The sequence below is a fragment of the Danio rerio genome, chromosome 7, assembly GCF_052040795.2.
Source record: "Danio rerio strain M-AB ecotype USA chromosome 7, GRCz13ab, whole genome shotgun sequence".
Taxonomy (NCBI): Eukaryota; Metazoa; Chordata; class Actinopteri; order Cypriniformes; family Danionidae; genus Danio; species Danio rerio.
The window spans coordinates 80,362,501-80,384,549 of record NC_141027.1 but is presented as its reverse complement, the minus strand read 5'-3'; the positions used below and the strand labels follow the sequence as shown (position 1 = coordinate 80,384,549).

The 22,049-nt window shown below is 38.0% G+C and overlaps 2 protein-coding genes across 3 annotated transcripts in view; both read right to left on the bottom strand.

Annotated features, from left to right (window-relative positions):
* Positions 1-426: 426 nt before the first annotated feature.
* si:dkey-46i9.6 lies at positions 427-9,780 on the bottom strand. The gene is made up of 7 exons (XM_087262475.1): positions 9,729-9,780; positions 7,199-7,848; positions 6,898-6,993; positions 4,591-4,824; positions 3,864-4,011; positions 3,016-3,042; positions 427-1,184 (listed from the first exon to the last, which is right to left on the bottom strand). The coding sequence occupies exons 2-7, from the start codon at positions 7,844-7,846 to the stop codon at positions 631-633; spliced, it is 1,707 nt and encodes a 568-aa protein (XP_087118601.1). The 5' UTR covers positions 7,847-7,848; positions 9,729-9,780; the 3' UTR covers positions 427-630.
* A 1,315-nt stretch (positions 9,781-11,095) lies between these two features.
* Positions 11,096-22,049, bottom strand: part of btr12 (bloodthirsty-related gene family, member 12) — a 17,034-nt gene continuing 6,080 nt past the window's right edge. Inside the window, exons 3-10 of one of the 2 annotated variants that reach the window (XR_015494947.1) lie at positions 21,543-21,800; positions 20,329-20,424; positions 16,598-16,831; positions 15,597-15,744; positions 15,111-15,137; positions 13,030-13,707; positions 12,614-12,957; positions 11,096-12,541 (exon numbers count right to left, since the gene is read on the bottom strand). Coding sequence is in view for 1 of the 2 variants with exons in the window: in NM_001076619.1 (NP_001070087.1) it covers positions 13,163-13,707; positions 15,111-15,137; positions 15,597-15,744; positions 16,598-16,831; positions 20,329-20,424; positions 21,543-21,800 (1,308 nt within the window). In the remaining variant the exon portion in view is untranslated. 2 annotated transcript variants of the gene reach the window in all.

Genomic DNA, 22,049 nt, shown 5'->3' with positions numbered 1-22,049 from the left:
CTATAGTAGCCTATCAGGTTAAATGTTTATATTACTACAAATACTGTGTTACTATAGCAACTGCAGAATCCCCACAACAGACCAGTTACTGTTGTTGTTGTTGATGTGTTACCATAGCAACCATAGAATCACCACATCAGATAAATGATTGCAGTTGTTGTTGTGTTACCATAGCAACTGCAGAATCACCACAACAGATCAATTACTGTAGTTTTTGTGTTACCATAGCAACTGCAGAAACACCTCAAAAGATCAATTACTGTAGTTGCTGTGTTGCCATAGCAACTATAGAATCCCAACAACAGAAATTTTGGAATATCGTACAATTTTTTTTTTTTATTCCAAACATTAGAAGTCAGGGACTTTGTTTGTTTGTTTGTTTGTTTGTTTGTTTGTTTGTTTGTTTTTGTGTCAAGTCATGGACTATCAGGAATTCCATTTCATTTTATCAAAATTAATTTGTTTTCTGTGTGATGTTTTTCTGTTGCACTCTTTCACAACTATTGTTGTTTTTAGGTTATTTTTATGCTCATATTTATTTCTTCATGCTCATCAAATAGCAGTCGCTGAAGGAATAATGATTCTGACGTCGGCTCTATATTACTACAGTATTTAAATGTGCGGGAGTACTCAGCACTGTTTAGTATGCGGCGTCTCCTGAACGGGGCAGATGATCATGGTATCGGAGGCTTTATCGCAGCAGTACAGGTAGAAGAACGGAAAGAGCTTTTCTTTAAACGTGTCCATGAAGGTGTAGATGTGACTCTTGTTCTGCACGTCATAAAACGACACCTGTCCTTCCTCGTAGTCCACATAGACGCCTACTCTCTTCAGTTTATGTTCGACGGACACCAGCAGTGGCGGAGAGGACGAGACCCTGTACTCCTGGCCCTTCTTCATGGCTAGAGCCCAGTAACCCTGAGTTGTACTCACTGAGATCCTGCCCTTTCTGTTGACAGACCCGCGGGCAACTCCCAGGTACCAGTCGTCCTTCTCGCCCACCTGAACCTCCCAGTAGCGGCGGCCAGAACAGAAGCCCTGCCGGCCCAGAGCGATCACCACCGTATCGAACCGCTCCGGAGCATCCCGTAGGTCCTGCCACGAGCCCAGGTGACGAATCTGATGACCATCCTCCGACAGCTGGAGCCAAGGGTTCGCCGTGTCCGGGTCAAAGGTCACGTCCACTACATAGGGAACATCAATTATGAGTCAGACTGAGGGGAAAGTCTAGAAGGGAGGCAGCTGTGGATACTTGCACCAATATAGCACTGTACAACACAAGTTACTGCTTTTGCCAACACAGGCTCATTCTGAAAACGTAGCCCTACGTACATTTTTGGAGATCTCTAGCTATGTAGCCAGAGCTACGTATGGCTGGTGAGGGCTTTTCTTTTTCTCTATTGCTTTTTAAAATAGTTTAACTTAGGGAAGTGGTGGTCGGGTCAATTGGTGCTTCTGAAAACACTATTGATTGGGTTGAGGGAAGTGGGAGGGTGGGTCAGTCGATCGGTCAGTCAGTCAGTCGACAGTGGCCCCTGATGGATTTACGCGAGAACAGCAGATGCGAATGACACGAGAGAATGTGGAGATCTGAAAAAGTGTACACAGCGCCCTCTGGCAGATTAGCGAAAACAAAAACTGCAAAAAAAAAATAGCTCCTGGCCTCTTTTTGGGGCTCTCCAGAAATGTATACAGGGGTACATTTTCAGAATGAGCCTGGGTTGGTTCTTATGCTACGGTAGGTTTAGGGTTGGGGTAGGGGTAGACATTGATGAACAATATGTAATGGGTAGGCCCATACAGACACTCTTTGACCAAAGCGACTTACAAGTGAGGAGGTATTCAGAGATTCTACAAAAAGAGGCAATACACACTACGAGTGTGTAGTAGAGCTCAGAGAAAGGTGGCTGCTTTTGTTCATAGGGGGTCAGTTTTTATAATATTTCGGTAATTATATTAAATAATATGCAAATATTATTAGACATTAAATATTGATCTTCTGACATCACAACCTAAATCTAACCTAAAATTACTGTCTTAGGGCATTGTGTGTCTGCTAGGCAATAGCTAAATACACTACAGAATGTTACGTTTACACACATCCACAAATTACATTCAAATGCATCAGCTTTATGCAGCAAAATACTCACTACTCACTACTCCTGAGAACTTCTGAAAGGTCTACTTATTAAAAAAAGACTTATTTACAATACAGTTTGTACTGTTTTTTATATTATACCAAGATTATATATTATATGAGAGACTTGCTTTTCTTACCAAACATGTGGACCTAATTGGATTTGCATTGTAAGCCTTAATTATAAAAGTCAAACAGATGTTTTTTTTTTTTTGGTTTTTTTTTTCATGTTTTAGGGTTTTAGTGACCACACTGCCAAAATCCTCCACAGAAATTTATTTATTTATTTATTTATTTATTTATTTATTTATTTATTTATTTATTTATTTATTTATTTATTTATTTATTTATTTATTTATTTATTTATTTATTTATTTTAAGCAAAATCCTCCACAGAAATCTGTAATTTTTTTTATTTATTTATTTATTTATTTATTTATTTTAAGCAAAATCCTGCACAGAAATCTGTAAATTTATTTATTTATTTATTTATTTATTTATTTATTTATTTATTTATTTATTTATTTTAAGCAAAGTACTCCACAGAAATCTGTAAATTTATTTATTTATTTATTTATTTATTTATTTATTTATTTATTTATTTATTTATTTATTTTAAGCAAAATACTCCACAGAAATCTGTAAATTTATTTATTTATTTATTTATTTATTTATTTATTTATTTTAGGCAAAATCCTGCACAGAAAAAGCAAAAAATGACCCACAGATTCTGTCTGGCGCTAGCTATGGGTAACTCAATCAATAATATATATATTTCCTAGTTTCATTACCGAGCCAAAAGGCATAGATACATAAAAATAAGTGGAAATAAGTGGATTGGTGATATTTAACAGATCAAAAGTAAAAAGAAGCTTTACCTGAGTACTTCTGAACCCTCCTCAGCTCTGTGGAGAATAACAGAAATACATACACTGTAAAAAACACTGTAAAATGTGTTAGCTGGTTAACTGTGAGTGATTTCCTATATACAGCGAATTACCGTAAATTGACCTTTCCAGAATTCTCTGCAAAACCTTTAATAAATTAAAGAAACGCAGTAGTTTTCCTTCCTATATCCAGTCAATCACCATAAGTGAAATTACCTGAATGATACATTTTAGTTGTGAATCTCACAGTTGTGAACATGCTGAATCTCAGAAATGATAATAATTTTAAAATAAGCACTATCCTTATAAATAAACTGCATAGCATTGGTGCGTTCCAGTGCAAAACCTGTTCAAAGCCGCGGGAAACCGCCCAATCTGGCAACACTGGACAGAATTGTTGTATAAATACATATATTTAACTGAAAGAGAGTTATTTTGCTTGTTTTAAGTAAAAAAAATCACCTAATTTGGATTTAATATCTCTGAAAACAAGACAATATTGTTTTTACCTGTCAAAAACCTGCTGGATTTAAGAATGTTTATATATTTTGACTAGAAACAAGACAAAACCTCTAAGTAAGAAAGCATGTTTTTCAGTGTAATCCAACACATGAATATATATTTTTATTATTATTATTATTATTATTATTATTATTATTATTATTATTATCATTATCATTATCATTATCATTATTATTATTATTATTATTATTATTATTATTATTATTATTATTTTAAGTGCAATGTTTCCCACAGAGATGCTGAAATCTGCCCCTCACGACACTGTGCACTAGTAAAACACACATATTGAATGTGTAATAAACCGCAGCAGTTTGTACCTGCTTCTGCGAGCTTCTCCACTTCTTCAGTCAGAGTCTCCTCCAGTTTGAGCACTGCTCTCCTGATGGTGCCGACACACGGATCCGCATGCACACAGATCTCAGACCAGTCTTTAGTGTGTGGGTGAGACATCAATGAGGGAAAGTTCTGGAATGAAGACCACAGCTCCCATGATTCCACCCTCAGTCACAGAGTCATCGAATACACCTTTGTTTATAGTAAATAGGGTTGGTCTGATACTCATATGCTGGTATCAGACATGGGTGGCACTGTGGCTCAGTGGTTAGCACTGTGACCTCACACCAAGAAGGTCACTGGTTCGAGTCCCGGCTGGGTCAGTTGGCATTTCAGTGTGGAGTTTGCATGTTCTCCCCTTGTTGGCGTGGGTTTCCTCCGGGTGCTCCGGTTTCCCCCACAGTCCAAACACATGCGCTATAGGGGAACTGATCAACTAAATTGGCTGTAGTGTATGAGTGTGTGAGTGAATGAGTTTATATGAGTGTTTCCCAGTACTGGGTTGCAGCTGGAAGGTCATCAGCTGTGTAAACATATGCTGGAATAGTTCCTGGTTCATTCTGCTGTGTCAACCCCTGATAAAGGACTAAGCTGAAGGAGAATCAGTCATGCAGTTATTGATTATGACGTGAATCGTATGTGTGTGTGTGTGTTTGTGTGTGTGTGTGTGTGTGTGTGTGTGTGTGTGTGTGTGTGTTGAATGTGCTTCACCTGCAGGAAGTGTATGTGGTCCTCAGTGTGTGACAGATACTCTAACTCCTCGTTCCTGGTCTTCAGCACTGTGATCTCCTGCTCCAGCTCCTGGATTTGTTCATTAGCTCTGCTCTCAGTTTTCCTCTGCTTCTCCTCGATGTCCAGCACCAGCTCGGCCTGAGCCTTCTGGAGCGCTCGGATCAGGTCTGAGAACACCTGCATGCTGTCCTCCACCTCCCGCTGAGCGCCGCTCTGTGTTTAGGAGGACAAACACACTGATCAGAACAGGCAAAAATGCTAATATTTGGGTGAAAAGGCCTGTGCAACTTACGATTATAACTGAGGGTGCGGGTGGTGGATATAACTGAGGGCGCGGGTGGTGGAAATAACTTAGGGCGCGGGTGGTGGATATAACTGAGGGTGCGGGTGGTGGATATAACTGAGGGTGCGGGTGGTGGATATAACTGAGGGTGCGGGTGGTGGATATAACTGAGGGCGCGGGTGGTGGAAATAACTGAGGGCGCGGGTGCTGGAAATAACTGAGGGCGCGGGTGCTGGATATAACTGAGGGTGCGGGTGGTGGATATAACTGAGGGTGCGGGTGGTGGATATAACTGAGGGCGCGGGTGGTGGAAATAACTGAGGGCGCGGGTGGTGGAAATAACTGAGGGCGCGGGTGGTGGATATAACTGAGGGCGCGGGTGGTGGAAATAACTGAGGGCGCGGGTGGTGGAAATAACTGAGGGCGCGGGTGCTGGATATAACTGAGGGCGCGGGTGGTGGAAATGGTGGTGGATATAACTGAGGGTGAGAGTGCGGGTGGTGGATATAACTGAGGGCAAGGGTAGTGGAAATAACTGAGGGCGCGGGTGGTGGATATAACTGAGGGCGCGGGTGGTGGATATAACTGAGGGCGCGGGTAGTGGAAATAACTGAGGGTGCGGGTGGTGGAAATAACTGAGGGCGCGGGTGGTGGAAATAACTGAGGGCGCGGGTGGTGGAAATAACTGAGGGCGCGGGTGCTGGATATAACTGAGGGCGCGGGTGGTGGAAATAACTTAGGGCGCAGGTGGTGGATATAACTGAGGGTGAGAGTGCGGGTGGTGGATATAACTGAGGGCAAGGGTAGTGGAAATAACTGAGGGCGCGGGTGGTGGATATAACTGAGGGCGCGGGTGGTGGATATAACTGAGGGCGCGGGTGGTGGATATAACTGAGGGCGCGGGTGGTGGATATAACTGAGGGCGCGGGTAGTGGAAATAACTGAGGGCGCGGGTGGTGGAAATAACTGAGGGCGCGGGTGGTGGATATAACTGAGGGCGCGGGTGGTGGAAATAACTGAGGGCGCGGGTGGTGGATATAACTGAGGGCGCGGGTGGTGGATATAACTGAGGGTGAGAGTGCGGGTGGTGGATATAACTTAGGGTGCGGGTGGTGGAAATAACTTAGGGCGCGGGTGGTGGATATAACTGAGGGCGCGGGTGGTGGATATAACTGAGGGCGCGGGTGGTGGATATAACTGAGGGCGCGGGTAGTGGAAATAACTGAGGGCGCGGGTGGTGGAAATAACTGAGGGCGCGGGTGGTGGATATAACTGAGGGCGCGGGTGGTGGAAATAACTGAGGGCGCGGGTGGTGGATATAACTGAGGGCGCGGGTGGTGGATATAACTGAGGGTGAGAGTGCGGGTGGTGGATATAACTTAGGGTGCGGGTGGTGGAAATAACTTAGGGCGCGGGTGGTGGATATAACTGAGGGCGCGGGTGGTGGATATAACTGAGGGTGCGGGCGGTGGATATAACTGAGGGTGCGGGTGGTCCAAAGACATGCGGTACAGGTGAATTGGGTAGGCTAAATTGTCTGTCGTGTTTGTGTGTGAATGAGTTTGTATGGGTGTTTCCCAGTGATGGGTTGCAGCTGGAAGGGCATCCGCTGTGTAAAACATATGCTGGATAAGTTGACAGTTCATTCCACAGTGGCTACCCTAGATTAATAAAGAGACTAAGCCAAAAAGAAAATGAATAAATGAATTAATTAATTACTTAATGATGTTCTTGCAGTTTTTGTATAGTTATTGGGTGGTCAAAAGGGCATCAATGTGTAGATATCAAGATGTCCAGATTTTGACATCAAATCGATTAGCATTTTAACCTGTTTTTAATGCATTTTTGGTGTCAAGATGATCTCTGGGATGGCTAAGTGCTATTGAGATGTGTTCATACTTTCAATCAGCATGACAAAAAGGTTTTTGAACTTTTTAAAGTGCCATTAACTTCACCACCTTATTAACTATTAAACACTCGGACACATGAACACTTCAACTTACTTTGTTCAGCTCTATGGAGTGTTTGATCTCATCAACTTTCTTCAGTCTGTCCTGGATCATCTGCTGGACTTCAGATTCAGTTTTCCTCAGTAATGCCTGTCAATACATAATACAGATGTGAAAATAAGGCGCTTTTAATCCGCTTATCCTTATTAAAGTCCATGTGAAATCAAAATTGACCATGATTACTTTGCTAGTGCACATTGATTTTGTTTAGGGGAACAATTAATTAGTGCGTTTATCCACTAAAAACAAGCAGTTTGGTAATATTCAATCAAAATCTCAGCATCTGCATGCTCACCTTCTTCTCGGCCCACTCTCGCTCGACGGGGATAGTGTAATGCGCCCTGTGCTCCATCTCTGTGCACAACACACACACTATGGTCTGATCCTTCTTACAGAAGAGCTCCAGCAGCCGCTCGTGCTTCTTACACATGCGGTCCTCCAGATTCAGCACGGGCTCGATCAGCTTGTGTTTGGTGAAGCGTACGGTGTGCGTCTTCAGATGCTCCTCGCAATACGACGTCAAACAAACCAAGCAGGACTTCACGGCCCGTCTCTGAGGGCCAGTGCACACGTCGCAGGACACCTCCTGAGCCCACGGTGCGTTCGGAGGAATCAGTTCAGGCATCTCAATGGGGAGTTCCACAGGGCTCGGTGTTGGGTCCGGTTGAGTTGCGCTTTGTAGACTTACAATTGGATTTCTTTTCATTTCCTTGAACTTCTCGGCGATTTCTCGGAGCACTGTGTTGATGCTGATGTCGGGCTGCTTGAAGAAGGTCTTTTTGCACATCGGGCACATGAAAAGAGCGCTGGACTTCCAGTAGCTGCCGATGCAGGCCATGCAGAAGTTGTGTCCGCATGGGATGGAGACGGGGTTGGTAAACACATCCAGACAGATTGAACAGTGCACCTGCTCCTCCGCCAACATGCTGCTGGGAGATGCCATTCCTACATAGACACGGGGGGAATCATGGACAGCTGCACACTGCAATCTTGATGAGCAAATAACAATAGACGATGGTACATCTGTTTCATTGTTTAGACTTTTGAAATTGCGTGCTTCTTGATTGTGGTTAGCCAGAAATTGATACAGTGGGGGACATAAGTATTGAACATGTCATAATTTTTCTCAGAATAATGTGGTGCTGTTGACTTGGAGTTTTCACAGGATGTTGGTAGCAACAAAATAAATCGGCATATGCAAAGAAAAGAAAACTAAGTAGTTCGTAAATAAAGTTCTGTGTAATAAAATGATGCAGAGAAAAAGTATTGAACACATGAAGAAAGGAAGGTGTAGTTCGGCAGTGAACGCCCAGACAGCAGCTGAAATATCTCAGTAGTTTTTCAGCAAGCCTCTGCCCTTCCTCAGCTGCTTCAGTTCAAAATCTACACTATAAAAAAAAAAAACTATATATATATATATATATATATATATATATATATATATATATATATATATATATATATATATATATATATATATATATATATATATAACAGAAATCTTTTGTAAAATAACAGAGGTTGAATTACAGAAATTTACCAGATATCTAAATTCAAGTAAATTTATGTATTTGAATGTTTGTTATTTTCGAGGTAATCATAAGCACACGCTCCTCTCGAAATTACTTAATAAATAAACCACACATAATGAGGATGTAACAATGTTATCAACAAAATGTGTTAAAACTGGGAATTGTTGATCTGTTTTAAACATAAATATTATCTGTCTGCCTATATTTGATAAACAGCAAGACCTTATAATCTTCAATACTTTTAAATTCAAACAATAACTTTGTTTAGTTTTTTTTTCTTCTTGTAAATCAAATTAAACTGTCTAAATTGTGTGCAGCAGTTGATTTAAGATTGAACTTTTTATAGATTTAAGTTTATGTTGATTTAAGATTAAACACACTTGCTGGCATTATTGACAGTATATATATATATATATATATATATATATATATATATATATATATATATATATATATATATATATATATATATATATATACACTGTATGCTTAATTTACTGAGTCATTTGGATTTGATTAGCGCTCCGGCTGTTGGTTTGTGCTCTTTGCGACACGCAGCACAGAAAGACTTCAGGAATATGTAAAGCCTGGCTATTCATAGAGCCGCAGATTATCTTTAGTCCAAAAGTCCCGCAGGCTTCCCAGACTCACAAACAACACCTGCATGCAACTCATTTAATGACTTGTACTTGTACAGATTAATTATTACACTCAAAATACTTATTAATTTATATTCACTATTATTATTATTTGGGAAAAATTACGTTCCTCTTTGATTTTTAAAGATCAATATTTAATTCAAATTATGATACATAAAAAAAAAATAATAAAATAAAATATATATATAAGCAGATGCCATGAAACCATCCATTTGTACAAAGGGGAAAAGGGAAAAAATTTAAAAATACAAAAATGTGTATATATATATATATATATATATATATATATATATATATATATATATATATATATATATATATATATATATATATATATAAATTTATTTTCTAGGAATGTCAGAAAATGTCGCAACAATAACAGTCCAACTTGGAATAGTATTGAAACACTGAGCAAACAATTTGCAAAAAAATACATGCAATTTATTTTCTTAATAATTTGGACTACACTTTTTTTAAGACTCAAGAGTAATGCATTGATATTCACTGTTATTATTTGGGAACACGCAAGTTTCATGTTCAAAGAGAGACATGTTCAACTCGCTGCTTTGGCTGTTTGTCACACAGAACATGCAGTTTCTCAGATCAACTCCATTCAAGCATTTCTGAGACTCACCAGCAGTGTGTTGTAGTTGAATCCCAATGTCGGACCTGCTCTGGACAGCAGTGACATGTGGCACAGCTGACGCTCCGCTTCTCCTGAAATATCCCCTGCCCGCCCCCTTAGCCTAGTTTCACTTTGACAGCACCGTCACCAGACACGGCTCAGACTATCAGACCGTCCTGATCAGGGCTGCGTGTATTTAGTAATTGATCAGACTAGAAACAACATCACCAAAAATGTTACCAAAATCAAACTATCTATCTATCTATCTATCTATCTATCTATCTATCTATCTATCTATCTATCTATCTATCTATCTATCTATCTATCCATCCATCCATCCATCCATCCATCCATCCATCCATCCATCTATCTATCTATCTATCTGTCTATATATCCATCCGTCTGTCCGTCCGTCCATCCGTCTATGCATCTATCTATCTATCTATCTATCTATCTATCTATCTATCTATCTATCTATCTATCTATCTATCTATCTATCTATCTATCTATCTATCTATCTATCTATCTATCTATCTATCTAACCATCCTTGTTCATCTATCTGTTCATCTATTCATCTGTCTATCTAACTGTCTATATATCTCTCTATCTCTCTGTCTATCTCTCTGTCTGTCTGTCCATCTATTTATCCATCCATCCATTCATCCATCTCTCCGTCTGTCTGTTTATCTATCTAATAACTCAGTCGGCACATGAATTATTTCTCTTTCCACAATGCTGTTGACAACGAAACTCTTTGGAATGCTATACAAATGCGCCAGTCCTTGCCTTGGCACATGTAATGTGATCAGCAACATGGCTGATAGTAAGATATTTCTGTTTTTGGGGACTCATTTACTTTTCTAAATAACAATAAATATTTTTTTAAAGATATATAATAGTGGCACTCTGGAATCTGAGACACGGGTGCCTGCTTTGCATTGATTTCCAGAGGTTTGATATGTTTTATACACTGATATGCAATGAATTAAACTCTCTGGATTAGTCAAATTTTTTACCCAATTTGGCTTTAAATGAAAGTTTTTTAGTGTTGCATCCATGCTCAGCTTTAGCACAGGAATGCACATTTTCAGCTTCACAAAACGTGTTTATAAAAATATCTACACATTAGTAAGACGGTTTTCCAAATAGTATTATTAGTATGAAGCGGTGTGCTTTCTCTGTGGTGATGTGCACTGGTTTACATTGCGCGCCACTGAGCGTATTAGAAACAATGGCATAATGCAACTCAACATGATGTTGATTCATATTCTATTGTCACCGACTGAAGCTAAGCAGGATTGTGCCTAGGTGGTAGTGATAGGTAGTTCATCTTATCTCTGCATTTACTCATGATGATTGTGGCGTGACAAACAGATGTTATTGATTGATTTTATTAAGAAAATCAGCATACATGGAAACCCTGGTTATAAAAATGAACAATGATCTGAAACACATAGTTGATATTCTTCATTTAGTTTATGCATATTGCCATATCACCCGTAAACAGAGGACAGAACATTCCTTCAATGAATAAATCAAGATGTACAGTATATTCTATAGGGTTATAGAGTGGACTTTGGCAACTTATTACAATCAGTTGCATTTCTTTGGCAAACAGAACACAGCAGAACATTCATATAAAAACAGTGTTATTTCCCTTCTATATCATAAAAATATAGTCATCGGCAGCCCTAATTCTTATTTAGTTGCATAGTTTAATACACGGTCTTTTCTAAACAAGACTATATATATATTTAATAATTGTCTGCATCCTTCAATTAAATATAGTCTTTTTATATGGGATCAAATTTCAGCCAAAAGTATTGTGAACACAGATCTAAAAATAAAAAATAATAAAAAAAATAAAACAATAATGCACAAAAACAACAAGGAAACGTCATAAGTTACATTCTAAAGTTCTAAAATAAATGTATTATATATATTAATATAAAACTTTGTGCAATCACGTTTAGGTTTCTGATTTATACAGATCTATTACTTGAAATTAACTAGCATTGACAAGTCGCATTGGAGTGACGTCAAAGCCCCCTTCCACTGATTGGCTAGAGGAGCAGCTGTCAATCAAAATAAGTAGACCAATGATGACGCTGAATCTCGCCCTGATTTAAATGTGCAAAGAGAGCGAAGGGCAAAAATTAATACAAGTGGAAAAACTGGTAAAATTCCGGTTTTGTGCAGTGTAATTTAAAACATTTATTTTTGATCCACGATCATTATCTTTCGATACGTGACCTTGTTGTTTCTTGTTCTGCATTAAGCTTTCGTTTTGCGTGTTGTTATATTTTTAACACGTGTTAAAGATCGAAAAAAACAAACACAAAAATTGTACATATAAGTGGAGAATCTGCTTCGTTCGCAAACTGCAAGATAAATTCAGATTTCTATTTTGTGCAATGCAATTTTAAACGTTTTCATTTCTGATCCTCGCTCATTATCTCTCGATATGTGACCTCATTGCTTCTTATTCTGCATTTAGTTTTCACTTGTGTGTGTTGTTATAATTTTAATGTTCTCAATGTTTAATGTGTTAAACAACTAAAAACATAAGCATGCAAAAAAAATTTCATATGAACCAAAAAACGATTTCGTTCATAAAATTCGAATTTAGTTTTGTGTAATGTAGTTTTAAACATGTTTTTTGACCCACGCTCATTATCTTTCGATAATAGATACGTTTTACCTGACCTTATTGTTTCGTATCCTGCATTAATTTTTCATTTTTGCGTTACAATTTTAACATGTTTTAAATATTTTGGTTTGCGCTTATTATTTTTCGATACACGATTTGATACTTTTTTTACTATTTTAACGCGCTTTAAATATTTTGATTTGCGCTTATTATTTTTCTATCCACGATTTGATACTTTTTTACAATTTTTATGCTTTTTAAATATTTTGATTTGCGCTAATTATTTTTCGATACACGATTTGATACTTTTTTATTATTTTAACGCGTTTTGAATATTTTGATTTGCGCTTATTATTTTTCTATCCACGATTTGATACTTTTTACAATTTTTATGCTTTTTAAATATTTTGATTTGCGCTAATTATTTTTCGATACACGATTTGATACTTTTTTATTATTTTAACGCGTTTTAAATATTTTGATTTGCGCTTATTATTTTTCTATCCACGATTTGATACTTTTTACAATTTTTATGCTTTTTAAATATTTTGATTTGCGCTTATTATTTTTAGATACATGATTTGATACTTTTTTTTAACTTTTTTAATGTGTTTTAAATATTTTGATTTGCGCTTATTTTTAGATACACGATTTGATACTTTTGGTGTAAATTTGATCTCGTATTTTTACTCTAGATGGTGTTTTAATATCACACTCTTCTTCATCATAAATGTCTAAATATTTTACCGATGCATTTGTAAAGTCCAGTAACATTACGATATTTCCCGAAACTCAGCTGTGTTTGACGGCGGTGATGACCAGCGGTCCGGGATTCTTGCCGTCCTGGTTGAGGCAGGGGCTGAATATGGGATAAACGCTCTCAGTGAACGCATCGATGAATGTGTACAGGTGAGTGTGCGTCTTCACATCGTAGAAGGACACCTGACCGGCTTCATAATCCAGAAAGATGCCGAGTTTCTGGGGGAGCGAGGTCAGATGGAGCGCCACTCTGCTTCCCGTCAGCGCTTTCACTTCTCCGTTTTTCAGCCACAAACACCAGAATCCACCTTCAGGGTTGAGTCGGATTTCTCCCTTGCGTCTCGCCGAGCTTCGGGCCAACCCCACGGTCCAGGCTGTCTTGTGTCCAACATCCACCTCCCAGTAGTGTCTGCCGGAGGAGAAACCCTCACGAGCCAGAACGAACAGAGCTGGACTGAAGCGCCGCGGTGTGTCGGAGTTGCTGGAGTTTTTACGCTGCTCTTCATAGCGCACTTGCTTCCCATCTTCAGACAGACAGAGATCACGCTGAGCCGTGGCAGGATCCAAAATCAGCTCACCTAGAGAAAGACGGAGATCATTGGAAGGGATAATGTAAGGGATAATGTACATCCCGCCGGTCGTTCTGGCAGAATAAAGCTGACTAAAGGGTTTATTCTATAAAACAACCACCGATACAGGGGTAGAGCAATGAAACTGAAACACTGGCCAGTTTAGTGTTGGAGGTTTGATGGCTAAATCTGAGCAGCCTGCTGGCCAATCGACACTGATTCTTCACTCCACCAGTAAAAGCAGAGTTATAGGCTTCAATACCAGAGAAATAGCACAGCTTTGCTTAACATAATGTACACAACATTGTGTGTGACATATCAGAGTTCAGACGAGGACAGATTGTTGGTGTGCATCTCGCTGACACATCTGTGACCAAGACAGCAAGTGTTTGGAGTAATGTCAGCCAACCACCAAGAAGAAGAAGCACATCCAATGGGAGGAACTGTGGAGGCCAGAGGAAGCTGCCTGAGAGGGATGTCCTGCTGATAATCCAGATATATCCAGAACACAGATGATCAACTCACTGCAGAATGAAATGTGCAGCTCAACCTTCCTGTTTCCAGCAGAACTGTTCATCTGAAGCTCCACAGGGTCAATATACATGGCCGGCTGCTAGAGTCCAACCTTTGCTCACTTGTGCCAATGCCAAACACTGGTTTCAGTGGTGCCAGTAGTGAAAATCTTGTGCAGTGGATAACACTGATGAGTCCACCTTCACTGTGTTTCCCCACATCCGGGAGAGTTACGGTGTGGAGAAGCCCCAAAGAAGCGGCCCACCAGACCAGAGTGAAGCATGGGGGGATCAGTTATGTGTTGGCCTCAATATCATGGCATTCCCTAGCCCCAATACTTGTGCTAAATGGGCGCTGGGTCACTGCCAAGGACCATTCTGGAGGACAATGTAGACCCAATGGGTCAAACATTGTATCCTGAAGGCGGTGGTGTGTATCAGCATGATAATTCACCAATACACACAGTGAGACTGATGACAGAGTGGTTCAATGAGCATGAAAATGTGATTGAGCATCTTCCATGGCCTGCACAGTACCCAGATGTAAATATTATTAAGCACTTTCATGTTTTTTGGGAGAGCGAGTCAGAAAAGGTTTTCCTCCAGCAGCATCACGCAGTGACCTGAACACTGCTCAGCAAGAAGAACGACTCAAAATCCCTCTGGCCGCTGTGCAGGACCTGTGTCTGTCTTTCCCAAGACTAACTGATGCCGTATTGAGGAGGAACTACACCATACTGAGGAATTACTGTGCTCTAAAAACAGCTCTTTCAGTGTCATTGACCAACTACTGTGTATATATACAGTTACAGTCACAATTCCTAGCCTCCCGAGAAATTGTAGTTCTTCTGAAAATATTCCCGAGTGATCAGCCTAATTCATTATATGAATGGCACTTACTTGCATAGTTCTGCAGCTTCCTGAGTTCTGCAAGACAAACAAACACTTGATCAACATCTACATTAGTAAGTGTATACAGTGCTCTGGCTCAATCAGTTTTGACTCATGAGACTTTCAAAATATTTGGCAAGAAAACAACTATTATAGCTACTGTAATGATTAGAGTTAATTGACAAAAACACACACACACACACACACACACATATGTATATGCACACATTTAGTTCAGTATAAACAAGTTTGCCCCTCACTGATCTCTTTTAAATTTATTTAATATTTTCTACAAGATGCTTTACAGTAATATATTTGTGCATATTCATTAAATAAGTCAGTACCAAAAAGAAAACTGATAAACTAATCTAACCAAACATTAGCACACCCAAACAATATTGTTGGGGAAAACATTAAACAAGTCAAAAACAAGTCTGACAGTAATAAAATACCTAAATAATTATTATATCTTCTTATATTTTATTATCATTTCACCTTTGGCATAAAGCCGTTTGACCTCATGCTGGAATTTGTCGGTCAGAGAGCCGACTGCTTTCCGGATGGTGCTGAGATACAGGTCTGTGTTGATGGAAACCGCTGACCAATCAGACGGCTCAGGGGGCGGAGGCAGAGATGGCAGGAACTGTCAATCAATCAATCAATCAATCAATCAATCAATCAATCAATCATTCAGAAGAATGATTAGAGATTGCACTGCTCTGATGGACACACTTGGAGGTACAAATGGTACCATACAATGCTAAGCATGAGTTAAAATAAAAAAATAAAGAAACAAAATAAAAAAATATAATATTAAATATATAATAAATAAATAAATAAATAATAAAGAAAATAAAACACCTAATATAACAAATACATAAAAATTATACTAAAAGTATATTAATTAAATAAGAATAAAAGAATACATAATAAAACTAATTTATAAATTATTATTAAATATACAATGAATAAATAAATAAATAAAAATAAAAGAATAAATAAAACAAATATATATAATATTAAATATATAATAAATAAAGAAATATAAAATAAATAAAATAAAACACCTATTATAACAAATAAATACAAATTTTATTAAATATATATTAAATTAATAAATAAGAATAAAAATACATATTAAAATTTTTAAACAAACCTTATATTAGGTATATAATAAATAATATCTAATAATAAATATAAAATAAATAAAAATATATAAAACAAATAAAATCTAAAAGATTCAAATAAATGAAAAATAAAAGACTAAAAAATAAAACAAATAAACAAATAGAATAAAAATTTAATATAAATTAAATAAATAAACATAAAATAAATAAAAAATGAAAGAATACATAACAAAACGAATAAATAAACATAAGATTAAATATATATCAAATAAATATAAAATAAATAAAAAAATTAAATCAACAGAAATAAAAGAATACATAATAAAACAAATTAAAAAATGCAAGAACTCTGTAGATAAGTGCGCAGACCTGCAGGAAGAGCACCCTGTCCTGCGTCTGGGCGAGGGCGTCCAGCTCGCTGCTCCTCTTCCTCAGTGTGTTGAGCTCCAGCTCCAAACCGGCCGCCAGATCTTTGGCCTGCTGCTCGCTTTGTTTCTGCCGGCTGGCGATGAGCTCCAGCAGCTCGGCCTGAGACTGCTCCAGCAGCCGCTGCAGATCCGCGAACACAGCCCAGCTCTCCTCCATCTCCCGCTGACTGCTCTCCTGGAGGAACACAACACACTGCGCATCATACACACTGCACACATGGGGGAATTATACAGCACATACACTTTTAATTGTCAGTCTGCCTACTTTAAACTGTCTCTGCGTCCTAAATTAAACATTCAGAGCTTATAATGTAACAGTAGCTGATGTTTTGTGTCATTTTCTGCATGCATTTACTGTTTTTATTGCGTTTACTTTTATTTTTCATGTATTTTTCTAGTCGCTTATAGTTTGAATGATTAACATCAGTGCTTTGACCTTCCTAGCACAACACGTCTCTAATTTTCTGATGCAGTAGATCAAATACAGCATGACTAGCATGACAATAATCATCTATGCAGACAGGATGATTCACTGAGGGGGTTTTCTGTCACGGAAACACCCCTGAACAGAAACCAGAAAGAGATCATGATATAAACACATGCAGCTCATCAAACCCTATGTAAACAGTGTTCGGACAGGTCAGACCGGTTGAACCTGTGAACGTTGTTGATGGAAATACGTGCTTGGCTCTACATTTCTGTGCAACACATTCATTGGACTGCAGTTTCTAGGTAAAATCATTGCTGTGGGGCTTTATGATGACAACAACACTTCTTCCTGTTCACACTAATGATATTTACAGGAACAAATTTAAAATCAAAACATGCTCGCAGTGCACTTTTCTCTCATGTCTGCTTCTGAAAACACTATTGGTTGGGTTGAGTAAATGATTTAGCAGGTTTGCTAGCTTATTAATATGATAAGCTCCGCCTTCTCCTGGTTGTGCATGTGACATGTACGACAAAGCGTTCTTCAAGTAATGCACGTCAGGTTTGGAAAAATGCAAACAGCGCCCTCTAGAGGATTTGCCGTCTGAAACGTAATAATAACACAACTTATAACAGGGTATATCTAACAATAATGTTTTGTTTTTAATGTTTTAAAGGACATTTTGTATAAAAAAAAGACTTTGATTAAAGCTATTTTAACTGTATCATAGATTCAGCTTTAATTATAATTCAATAATTAAGCCTATTTTTTATTTTTTATGCTAAAATTAATAAACATTTGCATTAAATATAAATTTTCTGTATTTTTTTGTAATTTACGTTCAATGCATCGTCCCCTAATAAAGCATTGCATGTTTACAAAATGTAAACAGCGCCCTCTAGTGAATTTTTCACCTGAAACATGATAATTGCACAAATTAAATCAGGGTATATCTAACAATAGTGTTTGTATTTGTACTTAGGGATATTTTGTATAGAAAATATGAACTTACAGACTTGCATTACAGCTATTTTTAACTAACTCATATAACCAGCTTCAATTATAATTCAATAATAAGGCCTCATTTGCATCTTTTTTTTGCTAAAATTAATAAACATCTGCATTAAATATCTATTTTCTGCATTTTTTTGTAATTAACGTACCATGCAACGTCCCCTAAGTTAAGCATATTTGCAAAAATGCAAAAGCGCCCTCTAGTGGATGTGTCATCTGAAACGTGAGTATAACACAACTTGTATCAGGGTACATCTAAAAAAAATGATGTTTGTATTTGTATTTAGGAACATTTTGTATAGAAAATATGAACTTACAGACGACCACTATAAATATTTTTGTCTCCTGAATCATATTTTAGGCTGCTTCATTCACTAATGCCTAATGCCATATTACAGGTCTACATCACATCTGTATGTAAGCACATCTAATGACTCAGGGTTGCCTCTTTATGTTTTTAAATGTGACTCAAGGTGATCCTGTGCTCACACTTTAACCTTCTCTATACATCACTGACTAAATCTGATCGCACAGGAAGGCTAACATAACACAGGCTGAAACCATCCTCTTTCAGTGGTTTATAGTCAATATTAATGCCCTTTAAGAGAACCTTTATCTTCACTTTGAGATACATTTCCTGCATCTTCTGCTATATTTATCCACATTACCAGTGGTATGTGGAGGTACAAATGGTACCATACAATGCTAAGTATGAGTTAAAATAAATAAATAAATAAATAATGAAACAAATAAATAAACATAATATAAAATATATAATAAATAAATAAATAATAAAGAAAATAAAACACCTAATATAACAAACACATAATTATACAAAAATTCTATTAAATAAATAAGAATAAAACAATACATAATAAAACAAATTAATAAAATATTAAATATATAATGAATAAATAATAAAATAAAAATAAATAAATAAATAAAACAAATATATATATATATATAATATTAAATATATAATAAATAAAGAAATATAAAATAAATAAAATAAAACACCTATTATAACAAATAAATACAAATTATACTAAATATATATTCAATTAATAAATAAATAAGAATAAAAATACATTTAAAATTAATAAATAAACATTATATTAGGTATATAATAAATAATATCTAATAATAAATATAAAATAAATAAAAATATATAAAACAAATAAAATCTAATATATATATAATTAAACGAATAAAATTAAAAGAATACATAATAAAAAAAATAATAAAAATATTATAAAATATATATTAAACAAATAAATAAAAATAAAAGAATACATAAAACAAATATATATATATATATATATATCCTCTTTCAGTGGTTAATTGTCAATATTAATGCCCTTTAAGAGAACCTTTATCTTCACTTTGAGATACATTTCCTGCATCTTCTGCTAAATTTATCCACATTACCAGTGACAAAAACAAACTCCCTCTGGGTTTCCCTTTAACTCGGTCTGATGGGAAGTTTCCTGGTCCACATGAGCTAATATTTGCTGAGCTCCTGCTGGTTTCGTTAGATTAAACAAATATTATGTTGTGATATTGAGGCCTGTGTGTGTACAGCGACTCTTATTCACACGGGGCGTCAGCTTCAGCGCTTCCCATTCACTTTGAATGGGTGACGTCAGGCGCTGCCGAACTGCATTGTGGATCCGTCGGCGTCGCTTCAGAGGCGTTGCTCGCTGCAGAAGTTGGGACTTGCTCAACTTTTCAAGCACTGATGGAAGCATCAGCCAATCAGATCACTGTATGCAAATACACCAGCTCAGACAGTGGCCTATTGCCGACTAATTTCATTGGCTGACGCTGCTATGATGATCGCAGCAGCCCCAACTTCAGACACGCCCTCTGTCGAGCGTTGAACGCTGAAGCCCCGTGTGAATGGGGCGTTATGGTTCTTGTAAAACTTTCTAACAACCAAATTAAGGAGTAGATGTGTGTGTTTGTTTGCGCATGTGTGTGTGTACATCTGACTGTGATGTGTGTTTGTTTGTGCATATGTGGGCATGTTGGTATGTGTGTATATGTCTGATTGTGGTGTGTGTGTGTGAATCTGTGGATATTCGTGCGTGTGTTTGTTCTGTGTGTGTTTGTGTTTATGTGTGTGCGTGATCATATGTGTGCTCGTCCCTTTCTAAAAGAGATGATCATAGAAACTCATGATGTGCCGCTGTGTTGTTCAGTAAATCAGCGGTTATTAACGGCCTCACCTTGATGACTCGGATGGACTGCTTGATCTCGTCCAGTTTCTTCTCTCTCTCCTTGATCAGATGCTTTAATTCTGACCTTTTCTTTCCCAGCTGACTCTGTGAACAGGAGACGACATGGAGTCACATTTCAAGAACTTCCATAGGGTCAGTGTGATTCCCAGTGCCAGTTGTTAGTTAAATCTATGAAATATTGCTGCCATTTTGGGTCACAAACCTGCTTGGAAAGAGTTTAATCCACTGTTGTGGAATTTGTGAGTCTATTATGGTAACGGTGTGGTAAATACAAACATTGCTTTGACATATTTCTCCAAAACAGTTTCTCTATTACTCATGCAGACGCTTGGTGGAACCTACACACACCGGCCACTTTATTAGGTACACCTCTCCAACTGCTCGTTAACGCAACTTTCTAATCAGCCAATCACATGGTAGTATCTCAATGCATTTAGGCATTCATGGTCAAGACGATCTGCGGAGTGCAAAGCGGGCATCTGAATGGGGAAGAAAGGGGATTTAAGAGACTTTGAACGTGGCATGATTGTTCAGCCAGACGGGCTGCTCTGAGTATTTCAGAAACTGCTGATCTACTGGGATTTTCACGCACAACCATCACAAAGGTTTACAGAGAATGCTCCGACAAAGAGGAAATATCCAGTGAGCGGCAGTTCTGTGGGCGCAAATGCCTTGTTGATGGTCAGAGGAGAATGGCCAGACTGGTTCCAGCAACAGTAACTCAAATAAGCACTCGTTACAACCGAGCTCTGCAGAAGAGCATCTCTGAACACACAACACGGCCAACCTTGAGGCGGATGGGCTACAGCAGCAGAAGAGCACACCGGGTGCCGCTCCTGTCAGCTAAGAACAGGAAACTGAGGCTACAATTCACACAGACTCACCAAAACTGGACAATAGAAGATTGGAGAAACGTTGCTGCTCTGATGAGTCTCCATTTCTGCTGACACATTCAGATGCTCGGCTCAGACAACATGAAAGCATGAATCATCCTGCCTTGTATCAGCGGTTCAGGCTGGTGGTGGTGGTGTAATGGTGTTGTAAGTTCTAAAGGCAAAACTCGGTACTAGTAAGGTGTACCTAATAAAGTGGCCGGTGAGTAAAGTTCCACACTACATTTTTCCAGTTTGTCCCAAACTCATAAGCATTGGGTTTATTCACTTTTAAAGTAAAGTCAGTGTGCCCATATGACTAAAACTCACCGTTTTCTTCTTCCACTCTCGCTCGGTGGAGACGACGTCGTGGCCTTTGTGTGATGACTCTGCGCACTCCTTACACACACACGCGTGCTCGTTGCGGCAGTAGGCGTCCAGCAGCCGCTTGTGTGTTTTGCACATCTTGTCCTCCAGGTTGTGTATGGGCTCCAGCAGCTTGTGTGAGCTCATGCTCTTCAGCTTCTTGTGGTGCCGCAGGTGAGCCTCGCAGAAAGAGCCCGGGCAGCTCAGACACGACTTCAGCGCCTGGCAGAGGACAAACAGCAGGAGCAACAGACAATTCTTGAAGGAAATCAGAGATATATTGTGTAGTTATAATATAAGGGCGCACTAACTTATTATATTTTTTTTACTTTTGACTGAACTGTGCTGTAAAAATGCCCCATGCTGCAACAAAAATTAAGAATACTCAGTTTTTTTTTTAATAATAAAAAAAACTGTACGTTGTGTATTAAAGAGTGCACACATATTTTAAAGTCATTTTCAGAAATCATG

Bases quoted from the DNA above. Each gene is read 5' to 3' on its own strand.
- si:dkey-46i9.6 (XM_087262475.1), bottom strand. From the start codon at position 7,846: ATGGCATCTCCCAGCAGCATGTTGGCGGAGGAGCAGGTGCACTGTTCA. The intron at 4,825-6,897 runs GTAAGTTGAAGT...TCCTAAACACAG, and splicing joins ACTCCATAGAGCTGAACAAA to AGCGGCGCTCAGCGGGAGGT. The intron at 1,185-3,015 runs GTAAAGCTTCTT...TTCCCTATGTAG, and splicing joins GAGGGTTCAGAAGTACTCAG to TGGACGTGACCTTTGACCCG.